Genomic DNA, 13,879 nt, shown 5'->3' on the forward strand with positions numbered 1-13,879 from the left:
TCATTTTAAGATAAGTCTAAGGATCATCTCGGGCATTTTATAAGTTTGGCTAGCAGCGAGGAAGCAAAATGAGCTGTAATAAAATTTCTTGATAAATACATGTCCAGAAATACAGAATTTAATTATGAATAGGGACCACATATTTAACAAAGATCATTCTTAAAAATAAATAAATAAATAAATAAATAAATAAATAAATAAATAAATAAATAAAAGTAAGGGGTGGAACAGAAAGCAAGGAGGAAGGGTAGACGGGAGGCAGGGCTAAATAAATAAATGAGGTAGCTGGCAGGAAGCCCTCTAAGCTTAATGTCTAGACCTACTAGGATTGGAAAATTGACATCTTTTGGTGGAAGACAAATCCTTTCAGCGCCATAAGGGGGTCTGGATTGATATCATTTTGTTACACCAAATTTAAATAATTTGAAAACAGACCTTTCATAACAGACATGCTACACTATTTGGATCAATTTGTATCTAGCGCTTTCATTCATTCTACAGTTACTGAGTTTCAAACCTAGGACAGGCATGGGGCATAGACACTGGGCTCACAATGACAGACAGATAAGTATTATTTCATGTTTCTCTCGGCAAAGAATTAAACCTCCAAAAAGCAAATATACCCTCAAACAGTGAATCATATACATATTAAGATGGTAAGGAGTTGGCAGGATTAGAAATAGGAATATTCTCAAAGGTCTAGTAAGGATATTCAACAATAAAATTCTAAAATGTCTTTTAAAATAATGACTGATTTATCACCTGGACTGTTAAGGAACATCTAAAAAAAAATTACAGTGCTTGCCTTGCACAGATTCTATAAAAAAATGTCGGGTTTGATATTATAATCCTTTTCCTAGCACTTTCCCCCTCATATTCTTTACTGTGGAACAGTGTTCTCATGGAGCAGAAGTCCTGTTGAGAAAGGGCCCCATATTTTCTCAGGTTACATTCTTGGACACTTTTTCTATGGGAAGTCTGTAGCTTTGTAAAATATATTGTCAATAAGGATTACGCAGAGCTTTTTAAAGTCTATAGTTTAATCTTTCTGGGATAATCTGAAGGGGGACTGGAAGGTCTTACGTGGTTGTGTGATGCAGAATGTAGGCATGTTTGGTGGCAACAGTCTGGTTCCCTTCAATAAATTTCTCTGAAAACACTTACTCTTGGGTATACTTATAAAAAGCCCAAATCAATTCACTTCTGTATAGTTCATGCACTCCTTCACAAATAACCCCTGTCAGGCAGTGCCCTGGGTACTGGAGCTAAAGGAGAAATAAGACATTGTTCCTTAAGTGACAGGAAACCTTGTAATGTAATGCGAATAGATGTTTTGAATATAGCACAGTAAATTCCCTGCGGAAAGGATACACTGGGAAGCGAGGACCCACAAAGAAAGCAAGAACTAGCAGGGGAGAGGTGGCTCTATGAAGGTGATCCTGTGGCCCAGTGCCAAGAAGAGCCACAAGTTTGAAGAACACCGAAGAGCCAACTGGGCAAGAGGTAGCGATTCCTCATGGTAACTGTGCTGCCCCCCGAATAGGGGCGGCTGTGTTTATGGCAGTCTGGAGTTTGAGGCTTGCTATGCTGGTCATTTTCTGTGCATTCCAAGCAAGGATACTTCATCTCTCTGGACCTCACTCTCATTGTCTATGATGGAGAAATTGAGATAGATGACCTCACGCGTCCCTTTCCGTTCTAGAACTGCAGCTCTGTCTAAGCTTGTCCTACTACCTTTGAAAATGTAAAGAATATGGGGACATTTTATTCTTTTATTTTAAAAGATGCTTTTAGGAATGATGAATGAAGAAGAGTTTTATATCTCCTAATAAATTCAATTAAAACAAGGGGTTAAAAGAACCCGGCCACTTCTACGTTTATATACGTTGTAGCTGCATAGCAGGATTGAGAATAGGTAAAGTCAAGGAAACACACCTCCATCCTAAAACACTTAGTGCCAAAGAGTACAAACAACAAAACACCCACAGTGTTGTGTGGGCGTAATTGCTAACAAGCTTTATGGAGCAGGTGGGGTTTTAGAAGCAATTTGAAGGAGAAGAGAAAGGTGGTCTGACCTGCCTCAGTAGGAAGGCTGTTCAAGTGGAAGGGATGGACGAGAGAAGGCAGAACGCAAAATGAAAACAGGGTGAAAGGGAGAAGCAAAAGAAGGAGAAGAAGAAGAAGAAGAAGAAGAAGACGACGAAGAAGAAGACGACGACGAAGAAGGGCCGAGAGAAGGAGGACGTGAGGTAAGATGCCTCAATGGAAATAACAGTAATAAGGACAAGGTCATTTGGGCACATACAGGGTAACTGAAATGACCCAAACAAGACAGAGACAATCTGTAGACAAGAAAGGCACAAAATTGGCAGACCACAAGGTATTCCTTTGACAGAAGAGTAGCTGGACGGATAGATTAGGGACATATAAACAAAGGAGAATAACCAGGACTCCACAGGAGCCTTCATCTAAAGGGAAGAGGGAAGATGCAAAAATTTTTATTGTACAATGAACCAGTATGACTCATTCACACATTAATTTATTGTGTGGAAAGAGGGATGTTATAAATTGCAGTGAATACAAAACAGAAAAGACAGAGCCCTCCACCTACCCTTAAAGAGCTTACAGTCCTTGAGGAGATAAATCAGTTTTATTGAAATAATTCTGGCACAACATGTAATGAATTCTAAGAGAATCAAAAAGAAACTTACGATTTAATATTAGATAAAAACTCCTCTCTGTGTTATCCTTTTGATATTTATGGCGAGTCTCTAGTAAGTGGTGCTAGTACTCGTTAAGTATTCACAAACCTGTCTATGTTCTCAACTTGCCTTTAGGGCAGAAGTTACATACTTAAGCAAATGTTTCTTGATGGATTCCAAAATATTTTTTCTCTCTCACAAAACTTTCTCCATGTTTATGGTAGGACTGTAAATCATATTTTTTAAAAAGATTTTATTTATTTATTTGACAGCCAGCCAGCGAGAGAGGGAACACAAGCAGGGGGAGTGGGAGAGGAAGAAGCAGGCTCCCAGCGGAGGAGCCCGATGTGGGACTCGATCCCGGAACGCCGGGATCATGCCCTGAGCCGAAGGCAGACGCTTAACGACTGCGCTACCCAGGCGCCCCTGTAAATCATATTATTAACCTCCAGCATGGGTCGCTGTGGACATGTGATGGTTGGATGGTGTTGCAACATACTACTTAATGTTCCTACTTCTTCATCTCTCCAACTAGGTGTCCCTGATATCCACCAGCCCCAGCTCCTCATTCTGACAATAGTGAGACAGAAGGGAGGTTTCAGATTTTTAAGGTGAAAACAATCAGTATACAGTTGGAATACTTGATAGGAAAAATAGACCATAATTTGGTGTAAGGCAAAAATTTCGACTCCTTCCTTTCCCTCCTCTCATTTATGTTTATAAAAACAGATTACTTGAACTCTTATTCCCCCACTCCCAATTTCTTAGCTTTCTGGATGATATGAATGTTTACAAACAGTCAATATAGGAAGTTAACCCAAATCTATGAGTCATAAATCCCTCCAAAGTAGGAACTAACAATACATTATAACCAGTGGTAACTAACTGTCCTAACTCAGAAAGAATCAACACATGCTTTTGGTGATTTTTTTTTGTAACCTTTACTACAACATCAATTTAGTCTGTTATTTAGTCTAGAATCTTCTAATTCGCTGATTTCTGGTACAGTGTAGAGTGATAGAGAAGTTTTCAGGCAGAAATAGTCAAGTCGTAGGTAGCAGCTTAAGAATGAAGGTGCTGGATGTGGGATGCCTCACTAGTCCATTGAATAATCAATCCATGAAATGTATTGACTGCCCATTTTATGGACAACACTATAGGAGATTGATTCCGGTACATTTGCTATGGCACAGAATAAACAGCAACTGAACACATCGTAGTGAATGAGATCGCCTAGATGAAGATCTCTTACCTGGAGGGTCTCAGTGACCTGTGTAGTGGAGGAAATAAGCTCTTGGAAGAGCCTCCAAATTCTGAATCAGGAGAAATCAGAGGAGTGGAGACAAATAAGCCTAAGAAAGAGAAAGCATCTCTTTCCATGAGAAAAACTTAGGCTCAAGTTCAGTTACTCCATTTTTGACACTGAGTTTTGTTTTTTAGTGAGTACTAGCCAGAATTTTGGTGGTTTTTTTTTTTTTTTGAAATCTCAATTATTTTCTAGTTTTTGACTATTGATGATACTATTGAAAATAAGATATTGTAAATTACAAAGATATTTTATTTAATATTCAAAAAGAACCAAAGAAAAGCAGGGGGAAAAAAATGGTTGGGCTTTTTTACCCCCTGATTTCAAAGTTGATGGTAGCTTAAATGTGTATCTTTATGGAGTTTTGGATTTATTTGTAAAAACTAAGTATGTTTAAATAAATATTGTTTTCTTTTCAGATTCCACAGGGGCCTATGCAGAGTTTGTCTAAAGTTAAAAGAAAAAATTGCAACTTAGTCATTTAACACAGAAATCTTTTTCTTACTTGATTTTTGTCTGTCTCCTCTTTTCTTCCTGCCCAGTCAGTTGGCCAGAGCAATCTTATTTAGCCTTGCTTCTGTTCGGAATTGCCTTCCTCATTCCACCAAATACCCCGCCGGAGTGTGAATACTTGCCTGGCGCATAGCAGGCACTTTGTAACTCAGTTTTGACTTCAGGGAAAACTGTTCCCATTTTTAGACCTCAGATAAAGTCTTTTCTCTCCCAGGGAATTTTTCCTGACTCTTGTAGACCATGTTAATTTGTTCGCATCTGATGTGTCTTAGCTGTCTTCTCTTTGCCATACACCGATGGGCGTTTGGTCTTGAGCTGCTTTGCCATGCTATTTATATAACAGTTTAATATTTGTGTGTGTTCGTTCCCCATTTATATTGTAACTCCTTGAGTTTAGGAGTCACGTTTAGTATCTCTTGGCTCCTGGGCTCTTAGCACGAAGGGCTGTGTGGTCTTGAATCTCAGGACGTTAACCACATCTGTAAGACAATAGTGTCCTTCTTTTAACTACCCTGAGAGCACACAACAGAATGTACCAAATGAATCCGTGTACAAAAAATTTAATAAAATTTTACTTAAAAAAAAAAAAAAGAAAAAAAATCCATGCTGGTGTTTTTCAATGAATTATTTGGGCAAACTTTTCCTCATTAGTGGCTTCCATTACATTTCACCTATTTTTCCCCCCTCTCTGTTCAGACTTATTTTCTCACAAGTTCAGAATTACTTGGAAGATATCCAAACTAAATTAGTAAAATGTCTGAACTACTGAGTATTTGTAGAAAGCTGTAGGTTTATTATTTTCACTCACACATAATATTCATTTGCTTGCCAACAAAATACTGCCAAGTAAAGGTGCTATTGATCTTAAATATAAGTCTCATTTATAATTAATATATTCGTTCTCAGAATGGTATTGCTATAGTCCTTGAAAAAAGCTTTTTTTTTTTTTTTCCTAGCTAGGTTGTACCTTTTTACACGCTCTATCTTCTTCTTCCTTCCTACCCCCAACCCTGTCACCAATTTCTGATATTCTTTATGCTATTAATTTTTAAACCTTTATTTAATAAACATTTGTTTAACTTTTACTAATTGTCATAACATTTAAATTAGTGGATTCTAGTTCGAAGAAATTTTAATATGGTTTCAAAGTCCACATAAAAGAGTGAGAATTAATCTTTGACAAGCAACTTTGTTGTGTCAGATAGTTTATATAGTATTCCATTCTGTCTCCATAATACCTGTCAAGTAAAGAGCAATAAAGGTAGTTACTGTTTAATGCAGGCATGCTACATGGTAGGCATGGTACTAAGCACTTTTATATAGTTCTCACTTGCTTCTCACATCAACTCTTAAGATGTAAGTTTTATTAGTTTTAATTTACAGGGAAAGGTACTAAGACTCAAGGTCATTAAACGATTTGTCACACAGCTAAATGATGATGCCACAAAATAGCAACCAATTGCAAAAAGAAGATTCTGAAGTTGCTTTCCTACTAAGACTCCTGGATATGTTTGGAATGGATATTTTATAGCATCGTTGATGCTGTAAACAACACCCTGATTTCAGAGGCTCCTGACTGAGTCTGAGACTGGCTCTTCTTTGATGGCCACTGCCTAAGTTTGGGACTGGTGACATAGAGGGGTCTGAGGGCTGTGGGACATCCTTAAGAAATGATCTGTAGCATTATGCTTTGCAGCCCCAAACATATAATGACAATAGATAAAATATAGATAACCAAATGGACATGGTCAGGTTCAAAACAGTTCTCCATCTATGAGATCCAGAAACCAAATTTCAAAAGTGGTTAGGACTGAAGCCAGGATTCTGCTAGATTCTACTCCAGAAGTGGTAATTAGACTTAATCTCTGTGGGAGAAAACTAAACCTGCTACTAAAAGCTGGGTAGGGGAGAAACTTCATTGCTTACAATAGGAGACTGGAAAAAAAAATTCTGTTGTTGATCCATACCTGGTATTAGGACTTTTCAGCTGGAGAGTTAAAGGGATAGGAAGAAAGATACAGTTTTATGACTTAAAACTGAATTAGCCATATGCTGGCTCTGTGATTCAACTAGCAATGTCCTCTATATCCCTGTGGCACATCAGACATACAGGAAATGCCTCTTGAGACCTAGCCTGGTCTAGGAGTCTTGAGATAGTCTGGTAGAAGCAATGGCAAAACTATTAACAAGGGAAGAATGAGCACATAGAAAAAAAAAATCTTTCATTACAAAAGGCTTCAAACCAAGATTCCAAAATATGTGAATGAATCTAATGCTAGTAAAGCCGCAAAACAAAATAAAACAAAAATAAATAAATAAAAGCCACAAAAAAACAAACAAAAATGTCAGCTGTTATGAAACCAAGATTCTACTCCAGAGGAAATTAATGAAATGGACCAGTCTGACAAAGACTTTGAAGTAAGTATGTTTAGAAGCTCAGAAAGATAAATGAAGGTATGATTTCTAGTAAAAGGAGTGATCAGTTATGAAGTAAATCCAAATATAAACAAAGCAAGAGCACATGTGTTTAAAATTAGAAATGAAAAATAGTCACTGAAATAAAAGCTTTGGTAGATAGGATAAACTCTAGACTGGAGATCAGTGAAGAGAGAACTCACGGTTTGTCAGAGTACAGAGAATCACTTAGGTCAAAACAGAGGGACAAACTGACTTCTAAAATATGCATGAAATATGGTTAAGATACCTGGAGGTGAAATCCAGACGCTCCAATCTGGCCTAATAGGAGTTTAGTAGAAGTGAATGGAGGGTGTGTGAAGGACACATGGAAACTGAAGAAAACTGAAGCAAATAATAGCTGAAAATTTTCAGGATTGGAGACATATGTAAGTTCTCAGGTTGAAATTGTTCTTTCAGTATCGAGCAGGACTAATACACAAACATATATGGTTAAGAATATGGCAGTAGCGGCGCCTGGGTGGCACAGCGGTTAAGCGTCTGCCTTTGGCTCAGGGTGTGATCATCCCAGCGTTTTGGGATCGAGCCCCACATCAGGCTCCTCTGCTATGAGCCTGCTTCTTCCTCTCCCACTTCCCCTGCTTGTGTTCCCTCTCTTGCTGGCTATCTCTATCTCTGTCGAATAAATAAATAAAATCTTTAAAAATAAAAAAAGAACATGGCAATAGAATCTCAGGACACTGAGAGAAAAGAGAAAATCTTGAAGTCCAGTAGGGGACTTTGGAAGCCAATTCCGACCTCTGAATTTTGGTCAAGGGCCTGGTACTTAGGGACAGTTTTCTCACTGTGATACTATCCCTGGCATTGTCAAAGACCAAAGCACTACACAATTTTAAGGACAGCCTTTCAAAATACACCTAAAATGCCGCTGTAAATTTACCTGCAAATGATCAGAGTATAAACTGTGTTAAAACCCAGTAGGTGGGAGGCAGGGTGGAATATTGGATTTAGTTATGGTATTCACAATCCGAATGAATTAGTACATGTCACTTCATCTGTAAATGAGGATAATAATCCCTCCTTTATCAGCTCTCACAGTTTTGTTGCAAGTGAATTTTATGCATATGAGCTCTTTATAGACTTTAGAGACAATCGTAGGAAACTGTTATTTCTTTATGATAGAAATGAATGTAAGCTATGGTTTTTTTGACCTCTTGGAGTTTATACATTAGATTTATAAAAAACAAGTAACAGAAAAAACCCTCACAAAAAATACAAAAAATATTTGCAAAGCTGTTTGTAACAACTCATCACAAATCATTTTGGGTGTACATCAAGTGTGGGGGTTTAAAATGAACCAAAGGGATGGGTTTAATCAGGTTATGTTTAGTGTTTTAAAAAAATGACATGTTATGAATTATTCTATCCACTTATTCCCACTTTTTATTATGAAAATATTTAAGCATGTACCTAGGTTTAATAATTATTAATGTTTAACTACATTTACTTTATCTGTATATGACTATATTTTTTTCTGAATATTTGGAGGTAAATTGTAAACATCATGCCATTTCACCCATAAATATCTAGTATGCATCTCCTAACAAAAAGGATGTTTATCCACATAACCATAATACCATTCTCACATCTAAGAAAGTTAACAGTAATTACCCAATATCATTTTATAACCAGCGGAAATTCAGATTTCCTGAGTTTCCTCAAATACCTTTTTTTTTACTGTTTTCTCCCCAAATCAAAATCCACATGTTACATTTACACACACACTACATTTTTTTTTAAAGATTTAATTTATTTATCTGAGAGAGAGAGAGAGAGACCAAGCACAAGCAGGGGAAGGGGTAGGCAGAGAGAGAAACAGACTCCCTGCTGAGCAGGGGGCCTGATGTGGGACCCGATCTCAGGACTTGGGATCATGACCTGAGCCGAAGGCCCACGCCCAACCAACTGAGCCACCCAGGTGCCCCACACACTACATTTATTGGTTATCCTTTTAATCTCTTTCACCTGAGAACAATCTCTCCACCTTTTTAACCGCTCTGTGACATTGGCTTTTTGAAGATTATAGGCCAAGAATATTTCGGATTTGTTTTGAAGAATATTTTGGATTTGTGTACCCTCCCCACACCCCCCCACCCCCCCCCCACCCCCCGCCCAGGGTACTGCTTGTTCCTCTGTCCCTGCATTTCCTGAGAATTGGACTGTTTGTCTAAAAGCCTGATTAGATTCAGGTATGCAGTTTAGATGAGAGTGCTTTATTATGATGTATTATGCTCCATATTGCATCACATTGAGAGACACATAATGCCAAGCTATTTTATTAGTAGTGATATTAGGCTAAGTAGTCTGGTTGCAGTGATTATCACCAGATAAATCCACTGGAAAGGTACATCTTTCTCTTTGTGGTTTTTAAAGGATAAAAATTGAGTATCTCCAGAATACCCTTTCTCTTAAAGAGTTTTAGCTTCCATTAATGAGTATCCTGGGCTCCTTTATTTGGCATTGCAAAACGGTGAATTTCTAATTCTGTCATCCCTTCTACTGTGAGTCTTTCATAAAGAACTTTTCCTCATCAAATAGGCATAAACTACATTTCCTCCTAAAAAAGCTTAGTGCTTCTGATGCCTTTAATTACTAATTTTCAGAAAAAGAGATTTATGTAATAGTCACTTCTAATGGTACTAAGGTTTTTTTTTTCTTTTCTGGTTTTGAGGCTTACTATGAACTCAGTGATTTCTTTTATAGTTAGTTTTTTTTTTATAGTCAGATTTTTTTTTGTTTAAAAAAATCAAAGCAATTTATAACTGCAAAGTATATATTATTTTTTGGCTTGGTGAGGCTAAATGTGAAGCCTAAGTCCTAATGGAATGTGGTTGGGGTGGGGGGAGGTGTTAATCAGAATAATGTTTTTTTTTAAAGTATACATTATTAAAGATCCTAATCATTTTTTTTTAATTTATGAGATGCTCTTTTCTGAAAGTCTCTGAGTACCTTAACCAGAGTATAACTGAAAACAAGAATGTCAAAAAGGCACATTTAAATTGTTCTCAAAATCAATCAAAAATAATGAGGTGCTGGGAAAAAGTTGTATCCTTGATAATTACATCTATCAGTATCAGAAAACAAAAGAGAACAATCAGGAAATGACAACCCCACTCCCAAGTAGCACATTAAAAAAGGCTAATGAAAAAAAGTCTCTTTTAAAAATTGTACTAAATTAGCATTTCAAGTAAATTGACAACTTAAGCGTTGATAAAGGCCAATCTGGGGCCCAAACAATGGAAGTTCTGTTTCTACTGTTAAACGCTTTTAGAAGAAATGATCTCACTTGACTTTTTTGTTGTTGTTGTCTTCTATATAAATGGAAGTAATTGTCCTAAGGGAGGTGACAGTCCTCCTGTACTCCTTAAGGGTCAGGACAACCCTGGAGTATTGTGCTTAATTTGGGGTTCTATTTCTTAAAAGGTTGACCTGGAAGAGAGTAACCAGGATGGTGAAAATTGTTCAAAGCGTTTCTTAAAACATCCTTCCATTCTCAGTCTGAAAAAGAGTTAATGTAATTGTCATATTAGACAAGGGATCCAACCTATTCTTTATAGCTCCAGAGCCTAGAGTTAGGACCCATGACTGAAAGTAGCAGAAAAGCAGATTTGGGTCTAGAATTGGGAAGAAGTCCTTTACAAACTCAGCTGTACAGACCTGGAGTGGGTTTGCCTCCAAGGGAATGAGCGTCCCAAGGCCAACCAGCACTGTTCAGAGGTTATTATCACTTTACTTAAAGATGGTGTATGGGTGGGCAGGGGTGTCTCACATATTTTGCTAAGAGTCTATATTATAATAAGGATGCTTTAAAGGTCATTTAAAATTACTGTTTTAAAAAGAAATAGAAGGTAAAAATGAATTTTATATCATGGCTTTAAAAAAGAATACCTAACACATCCCAATTTACATGTCATTGCTTTGTATTTGGGAAATGTGGGCTATGTGCGGAGGCAAAGTTGAAACTACAGCATTTTAAGATCGTGGTACACTGTTTTTTGATGACATGAAATTCTTGTCTCGTTCCGCCCCAAATTTAGGAGCTTATAAATAAGAATATGACTTTGTTAATAAGAATAGAACATAACATTTTAGACACTGTCTTAAGGGTAGAATTAGTGTTTGAATTATCAGCAGTGACAAAAGCATTTTCTTTCAATGATAAAAGAAAACTTATGTACATACATCTTCAAATATGTCAGTTCATTTTGAAGGTAGTAGTAAGTGCTGGTATTTTATTATTTTGGCTTGTCAGGTGATTTTATTCTTTATTATTAGACCAGGAGAAAAAAAGTCCTAGTATATTCCACCAACATATTCATCAGTCATCATTTTTGGAGACAGTTTTCGACATATTGTATGTTTTACTGTGCTAACAAGAGAAAAGACTAGCCATTAAGTTTATGTTTCTTTGTTTTTCAGCAAGGTCACATATCAGGAATAACGCTAGAAGTATGCTAATAAACAATATATAATGTAGGTCATCTGGGAGTAAGAAATATTTTCTAACTAGTTCTAAAGGGAAATATTGTTAAAAAAGGGATAGATGTTATTTACGCAACACGTTGCTCCATATGTCACCATCAAAAGCATCTTGTAAACAGCTCAGCGCAGTAAATCTTCCTTGGTGATCGTCGGGGTTTTCAACTAGGTGTTAGATTTAGGTCCAGCGCACTCGATTCACGATATGCCGAATGTACAAAGCCTGCTAGATTGTTTAGAAAGCTTCCATTGGAAGTAGGCCTGCTCTTCCATGTTTTACAAGGAAAACTACTATCCTGTGTTGCAGAAGCTAATACTACGTTAGGTGACTATAATTAGGAAAATTTTACATTAACAGCATTTATAATTTTAATGGCTTACGAAATGATGCTAAATTTCTGTGCTTGACTTTGATTCTATTGAGTTCTTTAAAATTAATTATAATTTACAGACTGATATTTTTTTATGACTGCCATTGGTGAAACAATTTTAGATGATTCTGTAAGAATGCCTTAACAAACTGTCATTGATGTGATTTTATAAATGTCATTTTCTCACATTTGGGAGATTACAAAATGGTTTGTTTTGTTTTCCAAGATGGTTTTTAATTGCAAATATCAGGTTTCATCATAAAGAAATTTATGTAGCTGTGTTCTGGAAGACATAACCAATACTTTATTTATTGAGTTCATCTAATATGTACTGAGCCATATGGGGGACACAATGATAAAGATGTGAAGTCATAAAGGCTGCTTTTTTTTTTTTTAAGATTTTATTTATTCATTCGACAGAGATAGAGACAGCCAGCGAGAGAGGGAACACAAGCAGGGGGAGTGGGAGAGGAAGAAGCAGGTTCATAGCGGAGGAGCCTGATGTGGGGCTCGATCCCATAACGCCGGGATCACGCCGAGCCGAAGGCAGATGCTTAACCACTGTGCCACCCAGGCGCCCCATAAAGGCTGCTTTTATCAGATTGCCTGGCATTTAGAATCAAGAGAACTTATTTCTCTTCTCAGCTCTAGCGCACTCTGACATCAGGCAAATCTTTCTACTTCCCTGGGCCTCAGTTTCTTTATTTATGATACAAGAATTAATAAATCCTGCTCACTCCACTTGCCAGGACTGTTAGGTAAAATGATAAAATGATATTAGAATGTTCAGTATGGTATGATGTCTTTATAGGAGAAAATGTGTATTTAAAGGCTAGAATTTAGCAACTTTTGAAACATCTAAATTTTACACTTCAGCTAAACATTATAATCACTGCATCTCTTAGCTAGATTCCACGAATCTTATTGGCCATTTTATTAACGGATATCTAGAAGCAGCATCACAGACGTTTTGGTCTGGGTCTGCGAAGACATCAGTTTCTGAAAGTCAGCCTTGAGCTACAGAAATTTTTTTAAATACTAACTTCTGTTTTTGAGTTTAGGAATCTTTAAAAATATATTATGCCATAATTATATGCCTTCATTTCTTCCAACTGTTTGTAACTAAAATATAGTGTTGGGATCAAACCACAAAGTCTTAGTAAGACCTCATGGAACTTTGCCCCGGGAACCCACAATAGCTTCGTTAGTAACACACGTTAAGACCAGCATCTCCAAAAAATGTCCTGAGTAGGGTTGGGTTTTTTTTTTTTTTAAGAAAACGATAAAAAGTGCACGCGTCTAAGTAATTCTATTTATACTTGTTTTCTCAGAAGAAGACCTATCAGTGCATCAAGTGTCAGATGGTTTTCTACAATGAATGGGATATTCAGGTTCATGTTGCAAATCACATGATTGGTGAGTGACACTCTAACCCTTCTTACAGATAGCTTTTCCTCCTACTTGTGTATGTCAATGCCTATATAATTAAACAGAGTTAAAGATGAATTAATTGTTCGGCCATCAATGTTTTACCTAGGCATGATTGATTTTTATGACTATTATTAGGCCTGATAAGACATTAGCACATTTTATTTTCTGCAAGGGCTAGTTTAGACTTCTGCAGAGGATTATATAGCTACTGCCAGTCAAAACACAGGTGATTAACAAATTAAACTTCTAATCATTTTTGCATTATTGAAAACTAACAGGAATGGTTAATGAACTGGATGTTAGCTTTCCGTAGAGTTTTAGACAGGTTTTAATTTCAGAAGTTATTATGGTAATGGCACTGCTGTGTGTTGCTTCAGCATCTTTGTATCAAAATCTAAAGTGGTGAGTTTTTGTGATAGGGAAACATAAATAATTTAAATGGCCATAAGATCGTTTTATATGTATGGTTTCAACAGCCTGGAAAATAATCATGATCATAAAGATCATGTAAAGAATTCACTAATCATTTTTTATTTCCCTACCAAATTTCACATAGATTTTTATAAAAGCTGTTTGGGTGAAGATCTCTGAAATCACTCTCG

General features: G+C 36.7%; 1 protein-coding gene across 3 annotated transcripts in view; it reads left to right on the forward strand.

The window, feature by feature from the left end:
* The window catches only part of ZNF521 (zinc finger protein 521), a 159,384-nt gene that overhangs the window by 17,425 nt on the left and 128,080 nt on the right, over positions 1-13,879 (forward strand). For 2 of the 3 annotated variants that reach the window (XM_008692787.2, XM_040632629.1), the window contains exon 2: positions 13,178-13,262. In XM_008692787.2, coding sequence (XP_008691009.2) covers positions 13,178-13,262 — 85 coding nt within the window. The remainder of the gene's footprint in view (positions 1-13,177; positions 13,263-13,879) is intronic. The other variant, XM_040632628.1, reaches the window with a different exon arrangement.

Source organism: Ursus maritimus, unplaced genomic scaffold (genome assembly GCF_017311325.1).
Source record: "Ursus maritimus isolate PB19 unplaced genomic scaffold, ASM1731132v1 scaffold_18, whole genome shotgun sequence".
In the NCBI taxonomy this organism is placed as follows: Eukaryota; Metazoa; Chordata; class Mammalia; order Carnivora; family Ursidae; genus Ursus; species Ursus maritimus.